The following is a 17,436-nucleotide window of genomic DNA, read 5'->3' on the forward strand; positions in this document are numbered from 1 at the left end:
TTGTATAATGCTGCTATAATAAGAGATGGACAATGCCATTGTCAAAGGTTAGAAGTATTGCATTGAGGATTAGTCAGCGAAGCAAGGAGTAGAGTGGTGGTGTAATCATCTTGGAGAACCAGTTGAAGAATGAGGATTGACGAGCTACACATCTAGATGTAGTAGTTATATGCAGCATGACAGTTAGTGAACAATATGCACAACAACATGTAATGATTGCAACATAGTGATGACAGTATGTACAGTAGCATGTATAGGTACAACTGTTGCATAGTGGATGCAGTGTGTACAACAACATGTATGGGTACAACTATCACTGGTTGCATTTCCGTGACAAGAGCAACTCACTAAATGGGTGCAGCATGATGACGAGATGCAGCACGATTGAGAATCAGTTGAAGCAGCTTGTCTTCAACTAATCTCATGTATCATCTTCTTAGAGATGATCTATGCTCTTATCTTGATAATTCAAAGTGTTGACTTCTGTTGTAAATGTATATCTCTCTCTCTCTCTCTGCTGAACTATTGAAGAACATATAAGAAGAATTGATTAAGGGTTTCCCCACATTGGGGATTGTCCCTGGCTAGCGCCACATCTTGTGTCCTCTTGTCTTGGTTTGTCTTCTGCGATTTATGTTTATGTTCTATCTACAGTTTACTCTAATGTTGATGTGATTGCTAATCTGGAAAGATATGTGAAAATTGAAATAAATTGCTCTAAGCATAGAACATACCTAAAATTAACAAACCCACACTCCCAAAATCAGAAATTTTATTAGTTGTTACAAGAAGGAAAAAACAATGAAGTCTTGTCTTAAATCCAAGGAAAGTCTTAACAAATTGGAATCAAACCATAGACTTTTCCTTGCTGAAAATTGCTGCAATTTGAGGCCCACAAAGGCTCAACAAAATGCAGATTTTCCGAAAAAGAAGAAGAGAAGATTAACCTCCTCTATGACCACGGCCAAGAGAGAGCAAGAGATGGCCAAAATGAACTCGACTTTCCTCAAGAAGAACTCGGCCTTATCCAAGATGAATTTGGCCCAAAGGTGGAAGTAATCATTAAAACTGAGCCCCAAGGTCCTGCATGCAAACTTGTAAGTAATTTTCCGATGATGAATCCTGCAAGTAGTTGCAAAAGAACAGGTTAAAAAATCTACAACAACAAATGTTAGCTCAAGATAACTACAAAGTATGTTACAAAAATAATCTACAAGAGGCTAGGCCAAAGAGTATGAGCAAACTCTCCTCTTTGACTAGCCATGAATTAGCCCTTTGAAATAGCTAGATATTGATAAATGAAGTACAATACGTAAAAATTAATTTTTTCCAAGTTTGATATTTTGATGCAAGAAATAAAAGCTTTAAGAAACTTGAAAGAGTCCCTAGAAGACACAAATAAGATATAGATGAGACTTTGGAATTCAAAACATGCGGGTTCTCTTTGAATATTTTTCAAGAGTGGGTTGATTCCTCCAAGAATTTCCCCTCACTCTTGAAAAACTTGACCAAATAATGATTCATTTACAAAACTTCACCACAAATCATTAAATCGACATGAAATTAAATAAGTGCAGTGGAAAGAATTCCTATAGATATATCTATTATCCATTAGCAAATTTCTTTTCCTAAAGCAAATAATTAATTCTTATGCTAATATGAGATAGTTGGATACTAACATAACTTGAAACAAACATGAAAGAAATAATGACATGAGGAAATAAATAGAAGCATAACAAGAAGTCAAGAATTTACCACACATGCAATGAGAAGAACAACAACACGCTTTACCCCAAAGATTGTTGTATTATATTGCAAGTAGTGAATACAATCCCGCAGAGTCTCCTCAAGCACAATAGCTCGTATTACATGATACAATATGAGAGCATATAGCCTCATTATATAGAGAGTTGGGAGCAAATCCCAAGGAAGAATGCATGTGAGAACTGAACTTGGAGCAAATCCCAAGGAAAGATAAGTCAAGTTCGATGTGGAGAAGATAGAGACATCAGAGCAAAATCAAATTCCATATGTGCACATCAAGGGAAATCGAATTCCATATATGGCATAGTAAACTCATCCATGAGTGAATCCAAGTATCGTGATAACTCCAGTCAACAAATGCAAACTCGAACTAAGTGATGCCACATATGTAGATGATCCCCAGATAGCTCTGCGTGATTCCTCCATGAACTGCGTGATTCCTTCAAGAACTGTGTGATTCCTCCATGTGCAACTCGTAGTCCTCAAGAGTGAGTAGAAGAACTTGAGATAACTGTGAGATGAGGCCCCACCTAATCTTCAGTCCAAATATACCATGGAATATTCCTTCAGTGCATGAGTTCCTCTAATAAATTCGATTTTCCACATGTGCAACTGTTGCTTTATCTCTGGGAAATTCGATTTTATGAAATAATGGTGTATTTATGATGCAGTGTGCTCAGTCATCTCCCACATGTCCGTTGACTCAACTCTTTGACTTAGGATAATTTCCATGTCATTGTGTCAGATGGAATAATTTATTTCTCTCTATATTATTTAATTCTAGTCTAATTAAATGCCACAATTTCCAGTAACTGATTTATTTCTCCTAGTTCTTTTCCACAATAAGTTATTTACAAAACGCTTCAGTAAACATCAAAGTGAATTCTACTAAGAACATTCCCTTTGAAAGCATCATTTGCAACATTGAGAATGGGACTCAAGGTCTTTCATCAAACGACAGAGAGATATTAAGACAAGAATGTTCCCTAGCCATGCTGAAGTCTAAACGCCCAAAAAGTAACTTGAATAAAGAGGGGCGAGAGGCCCTTAGATCTCTCCGAAATAATGATAAGATAGTTGTTCTTAAAGCTGATAAAGGTGGCGCCACCGTTGTGTTAAACAAAGAAGATTACATTCAAAAAAATGAATGAGCATTTGAGCTGTGGAAGTTATAGAAGAGTTAGCTCCAACCCTATTCCCAAGGTGATAAAACAAGTCAAGAAAGCCATCATGGAAACCAATCTGGAAGATAAAATAAAAAAGAAGTTGATTCCCTCCTGTGAGGTTATTCCTAGAATCTATGGATTACCAAAAATCCATAAGGAAGGGGTTCCCCTTAGACCAATTGTTAACACCATTGGTTCCCCTACCTATGAATTAGCTAAGTATGTGGCTAAGATCCTAAAACCTTTGGTTGGTAACACAGACTCTTTTATAAAAGACTCAAGTGATTTTGTAAAGCTTATTAAGAATAAAAGGGTGCATAAGGATGATATTCTAGTAAGCTTCGATGTCGTATCTTTGTTTACAAAGATTCCTCTTGATGAAGTTGTTCATGTTATAAAGATGGTCACCGATCCTGAAACAGCAAAGCTTGCAGAAATCTGTTTACGGTTCACATTTTTCAGTTTTCAAGATCACTATTATGAGCAAATTTCTGGAGTCGCCATGGGTTCCCCGCTCTCACCTATTGTCGCCAACCTATACATGGAGTACTTTGAAAGAAAAGCCCTTGACTCCTTCCACTTGAAGCCAGCATGGTGGAAAAGGTTTGTAGATGACACCAACCTGAATTGGACTCATGGTAGGGCAGAGCTTGAGAAGTTCTTCAATCATCTTAACTCTATATCCTCCGAAATCAAATTTACGATGGAGCTTGAGGAAAATGGTAAGATCCCCTTTCTAGACGTTCTGATCAGTAGAAAGGAGGATGGTACTTTGGGACACCAGGTCTACAGGAAGAAAACGCATACTGATAGCTATCTTCACGCTGACTCCTACCATCATCCCTCCCAAAAATCCGGCGTCTTAAACACCCTAGCTGTGAGGGCTTTTAGGATTTCTGACCCTGATCACATTAAGGATGAGATCAATCACTTGACATCTGTCTTCAAAAACATTGGATACAATGAGTGGAGTATCACAAAAGCTATAAGAAGGGCTCGGGATAGGGTCCTCTCTGAACGTCCCCCTGGAGACAAGAAAGAAAATCAAGGGAAAGTTTACCTTCCATTCATCCAAGGGATTACAGATAAGATTGCAAAAATTTTAAGGAAGAAGAACATACACACTCAATTTACAACATGTGGAACAGTAAGGCAAATGATGAGGTCGGTTAAGGATAACATTGATCGTCAGCAACTCAAGGGAGTGTACAAGATCGATTGCTCATGTGGCAAGAGTTATATTGGGGAAACAGGTCGCTCTCTGAAAATAAGACTTAAAGAGCATGCCGCTGACATAAAGAATGAAAGATCCCGCACATCAGCCCTTGCAGAGCACTCGTCCAAGACCAAACATCATGTGTGTTTGGAAGGCGCCAAGATAATTGCAAGAGAAGACAACTATCATAAAAGAAAAATCAAAGAGGCCATTGAAATCATGTAATGTCTTCAGAACCTCAACAGGGACAATGGGAGTGAAATCAGTGGAAATTGGCTTCCTCTGATAAAACAAATAAACCCCCCCGGACCCTTGGAAGCTTAGGATCAGAAATAAGGGGTCTTGCATTTCGGAGGTTTAATTAAAGCAATTAAAGCAAATTTATATAATTATATTAATTAAATTATATTATATTATATTAATTATATTAATTATATTAATTAATTTATATTATATAAACCAATTATAATTTATATAAAATGAAAATAAATTATATTAATATAATTAATATTTTTTAATGATATTAATTAATATAATTTAATTTAATTATGGTAAAGATTTAATTATGGTAATTATATTAATTATATGAGTTATATAAATTAATTTATATCAATTATTTAAATTATATAGATTATATTAATTAATTTAGATTAAATTATATTAATTATATTAATTATATAAATTAATTTATATTATATAAACTAATTATAATTTATATAAAATAAATTAATTATATTAATTATATTAATATAATATAATATAATTTAATTTAATGATTTTAATTAATATAATTTAATTATGGTAAAAATTTTAATATTTGTTCTGATTATAACAATTATAACCTGGACTAATAATAAATGTTTATAAAATTAAAAAAATTAAAAAAAAATTAAAAATTAAAAATTTATAAAATTATAAAGGATAATAATAAATAAAATAATAATCAGAAATCATATGTCGGCTTTTATATATAAAATTAGGGTTCTTGTTTATTTACATCCAGGTCGCAATTCTCTTCTCTCTCAATAATCTCTCATTCTTATTCTATTCTATCTGATTTGTCCTGATGATGGACCCCCTTTGGGGTTCGAAACGTTGGCAGAATGAACTAAAAACTGTGGATAATCCAGATCATGAATCAAAAAACTTCCACAGAAGCCTAAAATCTAACATCTACTGCAGTTGTCACATAATAGCATAGAGAAAAGAATAGTGAAATACACACACAAGAATCAATCACATCAACACAATTGTTTTTGGACAATAGTCCTCGGTAAAACCCAATGCGGAAAAATTGGTGCAACAGATGAGGATTTATTTTTTATTCTTCAGCAACAATCTCTTTACAATGAATGATTTGCAGAACATAGAGAAACCTTTTGTGAAAACACTTGAGATAATTTTCCTCCACCCTTTGGAGAAATTTTGACAACTGAGAGACCCTTTAGCCTCCATTGCATCACCTCTGCGTCATCTCTGTGTGAGCACTGCGTCCCTTGCTGCGCTTCCTCTCTGAGCTGTCCCTCTGCGCTGTCCCTTTGATGCACTGTGTCCCCTCCTCCTCAGTCTCCGACTGATGCTGATACCCTCCTCTTCCTTCACCCTGCAACTCTCCCTCTGAAATCAAACTCTTACTTTTTGAGAATCGATTTCCCTCAGGTTACTGAGTATTTGCCCTGGTGTGTCTCCAAATGACTTTCATGTCTTCCTTTTTACTTTTCCTGTTGAGATATCAACGATTGTGATCTAATCTCTAATCAATGGCTAAGATTAAATTAGACTTGATCATCGTCTTTTAGAAGCTTCTCACCCATATTTTCATTAATTCCCATTAATATTTTAATTTTCCTAAGTTTAGACTTAGGAACCCCATTAAAAATATTAATTATTTTAATAAAATACAATCCAGGTGGAATTTCACCAAACGATTTCTGGGTTTTCGAGATCTCCTGTGTTCTAGCCCCTCCACAAAATGTCGGAGCTAGGGCACATCTGATGCTATCCAAAAATCAACATTTTCAACCCCTCAAAGTGTGTCATAGTAGAAGGTTGAGGATGAAAGGTGTAATTGTGAGCACACATACCCCATACAACTTCTCTAGACACCACTTAATACATATTACATTCAAATTTTATTCAAATTTCCACCCTGCAGGAAATTAAAAGAATTAAAAAAATGACCCCTAGACCTAACCAAATTCCAAGAAATTTTATGAGCGATCTAGTATGGTAATATACAATGACTCTAGACACTATGACTCACCCAAGGCCTCGTCTTCAAGCCGTACTCCGGCTTTGGGGTTATGGTTGGAGGAAAAAACTCAATTAATTAAGTCCTCGTAAGGAGATAAATTCCAAGTGAAAAAAACCTCCCAGAGTAAACTCACTTGATGACAAGGTCTCAAGTTACCTAGACTTGTTACATGACTCAAATGTTGACATAGATTGTCATTGATGTCAATATGGCAATATTTGAGGAGCCAAGAGGAGCAAACAGAGCCATCAGAGGAGCAAACAGAGCTATCAGAGGAGCCAAGAGGAGCAAACAAAGCCATTAGAGGAGCAAACAGAGCTATCGGAGGAGCAAAGAGCAAATAGAGCCATCAGAGGAAGCAAACAGTCGGAGCAATGAATGCCAAAGAATACACTATCAGGGGCTATAGGGACAATATAGTGTATATGCATGCAAATACACTATCGGAGGCAGAAAACACATATATGGATGCATTTACACTATTGGAGGCGAAAGACTTAGTTATATTGGAATACACTATCGGAGCAGATAAAGATATATATATTGGGGTATAGAGGTGGGGTATATATATATATCGGCGATATGATAATCGGCAGTTCGGTTATGTGCCATCACCCCAAACCCCCGACAACGACATATATGTGCGGACCCGACGGAACATATAAGTTCGGGTGCATAAACAGTGAAGTCCGCCAAAAGTGTTATGAAGCATGTTTTTAGTGTATTTCAGCTTTTTAGGCTCTAAGCCTTGGCGCATTAAAACAGGAAAATTTGCATTATATGTATAAATATCATATAATTGCGATACATGCGGACCCGCTGAAACACTGAAATATGATTTAATATCATATCACATCCGCCCTATCGGTAATCACATATCGCAATACACAAAGGGTTGTCCTCCTGCAAGCGCCGATTGCGATGAATGTTGTGGACCCAATGCAACATTACAGTTTGGTCTATTGTTATGTCGCATCCGACATATTGCAAGTGCTTAAGGCCTTGCACCTCTGAAAGCGCCGATTGCGATATACACTGCGGACCCGATAAAGTTATAAATGCGGGTGTAATAAATTTGAAGTCCGCCCTTTAGCATTTTTTCATATATTCCAGTGTATTACATTTGCGACCACAAAAAGGCGGGCCCACATTACCTGAGCATCCGACCCTCCACCGTTGATCATCCCTTTGTAGATCCAACAATCTACATATATTTCGGGTGGACATATAGCTCGAGGAATACCCACCCGAAAAAGCGGTATCCTCTTCCTTCCTGCTGCTACGTGTCGCCTGCCGAGTGGAATCGGAAGCCATCCGTTGAATACCAGTTCCCGCTTATGCCCCTTCCGAAATACCACTTGTGGTATAAGAATAATTGTATTGCACAGGGTTTTTAGGCCAAAAGGCTTATGATAACAGTTCTGATAGTTTAGGAGGCCTGAACAAAAGTCGATTGCAATTGCGATTGGGACGTGGCATGTGGGTCCGTCCTGATTGGTACAGTCTCTCCGTTAAACAATAAAGTCCTGTGTATGCCTATTATCATTAAAAGAAAAAGGGGCTCTGTTACAGTTTTAACACGCAGCAGTGAGCATGAAGAGGCAGAGGAAGCTACAACAATCGAAAAGCCAGGAAGCCGAAGGGTAAGCCAGTGCAGAGGAAACCAAAAAGCCAAAGCAATGAAGAAGAGGGAAGCCAAAGGACAAGCCAGCGTAGAGGAAGCTGAAGCGAGTGTTGAAGAAGTTGAAGAGCCAGTGGAAAGCGGAAATGAACAGTCAGAGGCATCAGGAATACAAAAACAGGAAAAAACAAGGAAGCGTGTGCGAATAATCAGAGTGAGAGGAAGCTGAAGTTCAGGTAGAGGCAGCAGAGGCAGGAGAGTTAGGAGAAGCAGGAGAACAGGAGTGAAGCAGAAGCTCAGCAGGTTTGGGAGCAGAGAACAACAACAAAACAGTTTATACCAGGTTAGGGTTGGAGCCCACGGGGTTGGAGCCTCAGAACTAAAAGGATTGGAATCCTTGGGAGTTGGTGCTCCTAAGTGCAGAACTATTGCCTTAGCAAAATAGAGTTGGTGCTCTGGAGGTTGGAGCCTCACAAAAGTCCAAGTTGGTGCTTGGCAACTGATTGCAACTATTTATATATTGTATCTATTTCATTGCACTGTTTGTGTTAATAAAAGCATTTATTCCAGCCAGTGTTGTGAAAATCGCGATAAAATGAAATAATCGCGATTTTTTCGCTGTCCCGATAAAATCACGACAACTATACGAAATTATTGCAATAATTTCGAATTTATCGCGATAACAATCGAAATTATCATGGGGGTCTCCGGCAGCGAGGTTTTATAATGTTTTTTTTTGGTTTTTTAAGGGATGCTAAATGTTTGAAATGCAATTTTTTTTGAAAGAAACAAATAATTTGTGAGTGAGGCAGCTTAATGATCAAGTCTAGGCCCTAGTATTGATATGCTATTCATGGTAATGTTAAATTCTTAAAGTAAAAGTGACATTCTCCTCAATCTTCATTTTCATCCTTTTACTTAAATTTTTAACATTACCATGAAATGACTCAGGATGTTTGAGAGTGGTTCCAGCCTCATTGGATTTCATATGGAGAAAGTAGAATTTTAGATTTCATTCAAAATCCAGCAGACTTATCAGTTTTTCAGGATTTCAGGATTGGGAGATTGTAATGTTTCTAGGTGACACCACCTACCCGGGCTACCCCTGCCACCAGTAGAGGACGTGGTCTACCTCCTATAGCTCCTACTTCTAGTTCTTCAGCTTCTAGAGCATAGCAGACTCCACTGCCAACTCCACTAGCACCAGCATCTACATCTAGAGGGAAAGGGAAAGCTGTGGCATTTTCTAGCAAGAGGGACAGAGGAAATCAATAAGATTACACTTTGGTTATTTTCTTCATTTTATTGTATATGACATTATGACATGATGAGATATATTATCATATTTTTTGTTGATATTTTGAGGCTGAGTTGGGACTCAGGAGTTAGGACTTACTATTCAGGACATGTTTCAATGTTATGCGTGATTTTAGCACTAGAAATGATATTAAACATCTTATATATTAGTTCTTTTATCATATTTATGTGTCAATGTATTTATTTTATGTTGTAGATAGTTTAGATATTAAAAAAATTGAAAAAAAATGAAAAAAAAAATGAATTTTTTTGTACCAAACGATTATTTCCCGATAATTCCTATTTTTTCCGATTTTTACCTCACGCCGATATTATCCCGATAACGATTAATGCAACATTGATTCCAGCTATCTATTTCTATGTTCCATATATACTTGTTTTGGTGATAAATAGAAAAATTAAAAAGGAATACTAATTCACCCCCCCTCTCAGTATTTCCAACATCAAACTCATCATACTAGCATCACTTTACATTATCCCTGTAGGGCTTGTGGAATCTAGGGATAATAGAAGAAGATGAGAAGAGGAAGTAGAGTTGAAAAAATCTGGTGATATGATGATCTCTAATGGTACAAACAACCTTTGGTACATCCTTGGACATGGGGTTTTCAAAAAATCTTTAGGTTCCACTCCAGTGGTCAATGATGACCTTCTTTGGAGAGATTAGAAGCCACACTTCCACTTTACATGGTCAACATGATCTAACTATTTTGTTTGTTTATTATTTCTTTGACTTGTCATGGAGGGAGTTAGCAAATATTATATTTTGTTGTAAGAGATGAAACTCCCTATATAAAGAGGATCTTTCTTTCCATTTATTTGTTTAATTTGAGATTGGAGGATTATGAAGAGATTGGGAAGAGATTGGAAGTTGGAGCTTGGAGATGATTGATGGGCTTTGTTGTATGTCAAACCCTTGAACACTTGATTAGGAAATGAAGTATTGCATCTACATTGCTGTAAGGTATATTTTTTTTGCTCTTCATGTGTTGTAGATTCATTGGTGAAACCTCTTGTTATAATGCTAATATGAAAGTCTATTCATTTAGGATCAAATCAATTTGAGGAACCTTTTCCCTGTTGACTTCCTTGATGTTGTATTTCTGCATTGTTGTCTTTCATCTAACAAGTTACTGATTTGATTAATAATTCAGCCCAATAAAACACCTGCACATTACATTGATGAGTGGCACCTCTAGCTCTCACAGATGAGTTTTCACAAAATTTTCCAGCAAACACTGCAAGGTTGAATGTGTGACATCCGTCCATTTTTGCTTGAGCATCAAATAGAATGGCGAATGTAATAAACTAGTTGTCTCGACTCTCATCCATAAGGTTTAACATGGAAAACTAGCCTTTTCCTTCATTTTAATGCCTTTCTATGAAGTAGTTTTGAATGTGTCAATGTAGGCCTTGTCTGATAAAAGATTGATAGGCATTAGTCACACATCATTTCATTCTTTAGTTCCCCTCTTCCTTCCTTTCCCATTTCCACTTCTGTTTCCAGAAACTATACCACAACACTTTGTTTTATCAAGGCTGACTCTTCATTTCACCTTAAGCTCCCACTCCATGGCCTTGATAATCCTCCCTTTATGGAAGCTACCACTCCATAGCCTTGATAATCCTACCTTTAGGGAAGCCCCCTTGAGGTGGGAGAAGAGCCAACCAAAAGAGAGAGAAAGAGCTACAATGGATAGCCTTTGTAATTTGCACTAAACTAACACCTCGGTGCTTGGGACTTCACAATTTTCTGGGTGCTAGATTTTTCTGTAACAGGACATAAAAAGCAAGAATGATAATTCAAAGAGATTCTGTGAATTGTTTGATTCATTTCTTAAATGGTAGTAGAAGCTATATTACCACAAATAAGAATCACAGAATGAAAAATAGGTCTCTTGGCCAGGATTCCTGGGACATACAGTGGAACAGCATTGAGTATTATAGATAGAGGTCATACAAAGAAACATGTGCTAATTATTTCTTCAGCAGTTTTGGAACATGGTTGCAGCATGTTGATATGGGTTTATCTTGGGCAGGAGATTTGCTTCCTAGGATTGTCTTCAAGAAGATGGAAAACTCTAATCAGAACATTAATGTCAGCTACGCATCAGGCTATTTCGGTTTCCAAAATGTGGCATGATCTGCAGATTATCTACAGAGGCAAAAGTTTGCATCAACATGCTGAGGAGGAAACTATCGATTTGGAGGTAGTAACTTTTTTAATAAATTTTGATCTCTTTAAATAGATACATCTTATTTACAATGAATGTGCTTTCTCTTTGAATATATGTGTATTGGATTGCACTTTTAGATTTACTACATGAATGATTATAAATGATAGTTTATTTGTTTCCTTAAGGTGGATAGTGGTTTCAATTTCTACAGCCACTTTATGCAATAAAGTTGGCTATAAATATTTTATTAATGTCCATTAGATGAATTATAGTTATATTATACATTAACGCAAGTGATTTTGGGGTGTACTTTTAAAGTTCTACCAGGAACTGGTAAGCTAGTAGACATATAAATGACATTGATGTTATTTTTACCCAGTGGAAAAGAGAAAATTTTCTGTGAATGTTCTTTCATTTCAACTGGATTTGATTGTAATTTTGAGCTAGAAACAAGTGCTTGAACTAATAATATGCAGCTATAAACATTATTAATTTTTTTCCCGTTGATGCTCTTTTTTCTATAAGAGAAGCGGTTCTGTAAAATCTTACAGGCTACATGCTACTTTAGAACAATATTTGGAAGCTTAAATTAAGCACAGTTCATGGCACAGCAGGGCCTAACACATTCAACTCACAAAATAAATTGAACATTTTTAAAGGCACAGGAAAATCACAGCCTGGTAAGGAAACATGGACTCATTTGTAGTCAAATTTTCAGGAATTTTACTTGCCATTGTACTCATAGCATGAACAGTAATCATCTGAGATCATCTTTCCTTCGTTCACTTTTATATCGCGACTACTGAATAATCGTTCAAGACTGCACTGCGAATCCGCCCTATTATATTCTATCCATGGAGGGATCTTCATAAAACCGTACAGGACATGAGCTGCTTATAGTAGCCACCATTGATCGTCCTTCTCGGCACTCGCCCGTCAAGTACTGACGGAACCAGTCCCTTGCTTGCTGATAATTCATTCTGTTCACCCCGGATAATTCATTGTATCGAGGAAACAAGCTATTTGGAACGATGAGGGAAACGAAGCAGCCTTTAGCAATATATATAAGTAATTGTTGACCTCACACCCCGCAGATCGAGATACAGCATCATAATAATATCACTATTCCCGCCCTCCCCATCTCACGCATCTGAGCCATTTCAGGAGAGCTCGTTTAGGGATAACCTCTTAAGACCACAAGACCACTAATAATAAAACAATACAACCAATACAAAGCTAAGAAAGGGAAGAACCCGACGTTTAAGTTCAAGTCGTCAAATCAAAGGTAAAAGTTTTAGACAAGGGAAAAAGGGTCTCAAGAAGCAATATCATCAATCCCGCGCTCATAGAGTAAGTTTCTTTCATCCAATATTTTTCAATAATCACGAAATTTGAGTACCTCGATCCAAGTGGCCCTAAAAAACGAGATTTCAATAGATGAAAATATGAAATACTATACCTGGTAGCCCTATACCACTTGATTCATTCATGCACTTAGGGAGTGAGTCGGGACTGCTATTTACCTTCTATTATCTGGACCGAATCAACCAACCTTACCTTCCCCTTCATAATATGTAGATTTGAGTTGTGCCATAGATGAAATACAACTTAACACTCCGCGTACCTTCTTGCATGGATGGAGAACCTGGGTGGGATCCTCCGTGGGAACTGCCCTGTTGGATTATTCTCTATAGCCAGCCAGAAACTTTAGCAGAGATCCCGGGCCGGATTGAGGAACTAAAGACAGAACTTCAGAAACATTGATGGATGGATAATTGTCAATTAGGAGAGCCTTGTTGGACGGGCTTCGATAACCAGACATCTTCGTACTTGGTACGACACTTAGAACTGGACGATAAATCGATGGCGGCCCATTGGTCGAGCCATGCTTACACACCCTCTCCTTAACAGTCTCTGCCTTCCTTGATGCTCATTGGGTGGGGGGCAGTGGTTGAGAGTTCGTTCCCTCACCCTTTCTATGCCTACACAATGACAGACAGGAAGTGGAGTGGGTGGGTGGCGCACAAGAACAACCAGTAGGAGTTGGATCGTCATAACCTCCTTATTTTATTTATGAACTACAGCAAAACCCTGGAGATGATTCGAAGGGCTTGGGCACTTACAACTTTGTATTTACCTGCCTACTAACACGTTACCTCAGAAGAAGAAGCCTAGGTGAAAATGAAGAATTTTGGCGTCCTGTTGCATTGCTCCTTCTCAACTCTATTACCTGCCTATCGGGACTGGGAAATTCCTTAAGCAAAGGTGGCGTTTGTTGTCCTTTTGAGGTTCGGGCAAGAGCTTAATGCTCCTTGTCAAAGTGGGAAATTGAAGAGTTATAAGGTGGCCTGGTCACCAGTCCAAGAGATGGGAAATTCGCTAGTTATAACCTAGCATTGTGCTTCATTGATCATTGAACTTAGCAATCGAAACTGGGAAATTTGATAGAGAATAGGTGGCGTATCGAGATGCGAACGTGGCCTATCGAGATGGCAAATTCACTAGTGGAAAGGTGGCCTTCCTTTCATGTTGGAATATAATATGGGAGATTTCCCTCATAACCACAACTGTCTAGGTGGGTGCTTGTCGAATCAACTCAGCCTTTAGATCACTCGACCAAGCAATGTTACCCCAAGTCGAATCAGCCCAACTAGGGAAGGAAGCCACCTCTTAGGCAGGAAGGAAAGGTCAGGTAGCTAGTACGGAGGGAAGAAGTGACCTATATCCATATAAAAAGGGTCATCCACATCCATATAAAAAAGGTCATCCATTCTAAATCAACTTGGTCTTAACTCTTCCTTTGGTCACCTTCAAAGTAGTCAATTCTTCCCTAGGTCATCACTTTTAGTAGGACCCAACTTGAGACATTTTGCATCCTGGCAGGATTATTCACCATACTATTTCTATGAACCATTCGGTGTGGTTTCCACACCATGTAGACTACCTCCCGAACTGCACCATTGAGTTATCCTCTTGCCTTCATTGGGACTACCCTAGCATTGCCACCTCTCTCCTCTAGCATTTGTTAGAATCTCCCTAGCATAGTTGCTTCTCCTCACCTCTTCTCTTTCCCTTTGCATATATCCTTCATCATTTCCTTAAGTGTTGGTGTCGCTATCCCAATCCCACTTGGGGCAAGCCACTAACCTCTATTATGTAAGTATCTAGCTCACCCTAAAAAGCATCTACACGATCATACCTCACCCATAGATAGGTTAAACTACCTCCCTCTCATTTTTCATTGAGGGGAAGCCCCAAATAGAGGGGCCTGGGTCAACCCAGTAAGGCCCTGATCAACCCGGTCAAGTACTGACCCCCTGACTTAGATAACAGATATGATCTCAGTTTCTATCGCTATCTGTATTCAGAGTTGGCTTTTCTTTTGGTCAGGTCAATAAATCCTTAATAATTCATAAAGCAAGCTAATTCGCGCTGTTCGATGAGCCCGCATAGTATCAGGTAGTTGGTTAGGTCAAGGCTAACCAAAGTTCATCTCGTTATGTCATCTCTAGGTGGGTGGGAAAAATCGCGCTAACATTATTATGTGCAGAGGCTCTAATGAAGCTTTGGGATAGATGGGATTGAAAGAGTAATAGGGTAATAGGGGATGGTTTGGATAGTCGTTACACAATGATAATAAGGGTTTTCAAGAGGGGCGTGACCATGACCAATAGTGAACCGAAGCGAACTGATGATTCTATTAGCGATGATTCTCTCCTTAGCCAAATGATTCTATTGAAGAGGCGTGAAGGGAGATCTGTCACTCATCCATTATCTTTCATAGCAAGGTCTCTCCTGCACTTGTTATAAATCATATATAAGATTGACTCCCTGATTTGTGAGGTCAGTTGGATACCGACTCCCTTATGCAGATACCTAAAATAGAGACCAAAACAATGGGCCAATAATATCCCGCCCTAAGTATCTTATGTGCAGTAGTTATGGCAACACAATGCATGCTATCCACCACCAGTGGGTGACCCCTATAAGAGAATTTTCCTCCTAGATTTGTCTTCAACCTGCACCAACAACCCCTTGCAGACACCAGATAACTCGATGTGTCACCATTCTCCGCCACTTGAGACAACCATTGTGTGCCCTCACCCGTCTGTTATGATCGTATGTTATGATATGGTACGGGCTCAAACAGGGGTTTCTTCTAGCCAGTGGTTGCATAATTTCCAGGGCCAGCACAGAACATTGAGGAGAAGTCCTTTCCTTGCATCCGGACAACATCTTTCTCACCTGGGATTGTCTAGCTTGCTTTGGCAAGCCTAGGTGCACACATTCCATGCATTTTACTCTCCTCTTGATATTAAAATGACTCAGTTTGGCGCAGTAATAGTGCAATTTATGGTTTCTTAATTGTTGTCTAAATATTTTTGTGTTGCATGTTTATTTTTTGCTTAATATCACTGTTAATTTCCTAGGAGCAACATTACAAGTGGTATCAGAGCATGTTCCTGGCCAACGTGGGAGAGAAGAGCAGGTGATGCCATCCAGATATCAAGGAGTTGTCTTCCAGAGGGGTCGTGGAAGAGGAAGAGGTAGAGGTCAAGGTAGAGAGGGAGCACTAGAGCCATTTTTGATATAGAGGTGGAAACATAAGAGGGCACATGGAGAAATGAGAGGATACAGAGCGACCTAGACAGGGAGGACAAAACCATATCCTAGAGGAGTTGCTGGGGACCAACCAACAGATGTTGAGGCAAGGCCAACTCATGATGGACATGATGCAATAGGTGATGGGCTTGCATGTGAATGACAGACCAGGGGCAACACCCTAAGGTGATGGGAGTTCCAGAGAAGGGGGAGGAAATCGTAGATACTAGCCACCTCATACCCCTCTGCATGGCCAAATAGGTCATCCTACGATGCCCCATTTCATGGACGAGCCCGAGTAGGAGAGGGAGCCTGACCTTGTTGCAGATCTGGTGAACTCAGTTGCCTCGAGTATTGATGAGTATGAGGGGCTAGACCCCAGGATCAGAAGGGTGATGTCTTTTGGGGAGTACCTCCACCTCAAGGAGAGGCATGCCACAGGAGCTGGGACTCATTACCGGGGAGGGCAGTCTAGTCAGGAGGTGCAGAAGATAGCAGGGAAGGTTACACTCCCAAATTATGATGGGTCAGCTAAGAGATTAGCCAGGGCTGTTGACAAATCTAGGGCATAACAATTAAGTGATTTCTCTTTTATTAGTAACTGCTTGTGAATGATTTTTACTTCTTTAGATTACGATCTTCTTTTACTTAGGTTATTGGTGTTCTTCATCAAACAACTAACAATACATAAACCATAAATCGACAAGAGACACATAATATAGGCTATTATCCAGGGCCAAAACCTCTCTCACTTGAGAGGAAAACCCGAACAAATTCTTCTTCTTATAGAGATTCCAATTGACGAATGCCAAGACCAAGACCCTTGACCTATTTTCCACTCCAAGACTAAGACACAAGATCCTTAGTCAATGATAGTCAACCTTCAACTCCTTCCTTCTTGGCTTCTTCTTCAACCTTGGCTTTCTTCTGCTTTAGACCTTCAGCCTTCTTGACTAGTCCTTCCACTTCAGCTCCTTAGGAGGATTGCACTTCTCCTCAACTTCCACTATTGCAATAGACTTCTCCTTTACTGCTTACCTTCGGCCTTTACTGCTGCAACAAACTTCTTGTATAGAGGTTTTATACCCTTAAAATAGTCCCAAAATACGCTTACGAACTTCGCTCTTCCCTTTTGTTACTTCGTTGGTCTTTAGGCTTCCTCACTGTGCTTCACACTTTAGATTGTATGATGACCAAATCTATGAAATTCTGCTCTGAAATGAATACGAACAACCCTATTTATAGTTGTTTCCCATCAAAATAAGCCGACATGACATGATAGTGAGCTGACATGTCTATTTGAGAGATTTATATTATTC

General features: G+C 38.7%; 1 protein-coding gene across 4 annotated transcripts in view; it reads left to right on the forward strand.

The window, feature by feature from the left end:
* The window catches only part of LOC149228263 (fanconi anemia group F protein (FANCF)), a 529,519-nt gene that overhangs the window by 277,310 nt on the left and 234,773 nt on the right, over window positions 1-17,436 (forward strand). For all 4 annotated transcript variants that reach the window (XR_016247192.1, XM_089375661.1, XM_089375662.1 and 1 more), the window contains one exon: window positions 11,378-11,548. Coding sequence is in view for 3 of the 4 variants with exons in the window: in XM_089375661.1 (XP_089231787.1) it covers window positions 11,378-11,548 (171 nt within the window). In the remaining variant the exon portion in view is untranslated. The remainder of the gene's footprint in view (window positions 1-11,377; window positions 11,549-17,436) is intronic.

This window comes from Pinus tabuliformis, chromosome J (assembly GCF_031772625.1).
Source record: "Pinus tabuliformis cultivar Carrire ecotype Pingquan chromosome J, CPIR1, whole genome shotgun sequence".
NCBI classification, from domain to species: Eukaryota; Viridiplantae; Streptophyta; class Pinopsida; order Pinales; family Pinaceae; genus Pinus; species Pinus tabuliformis.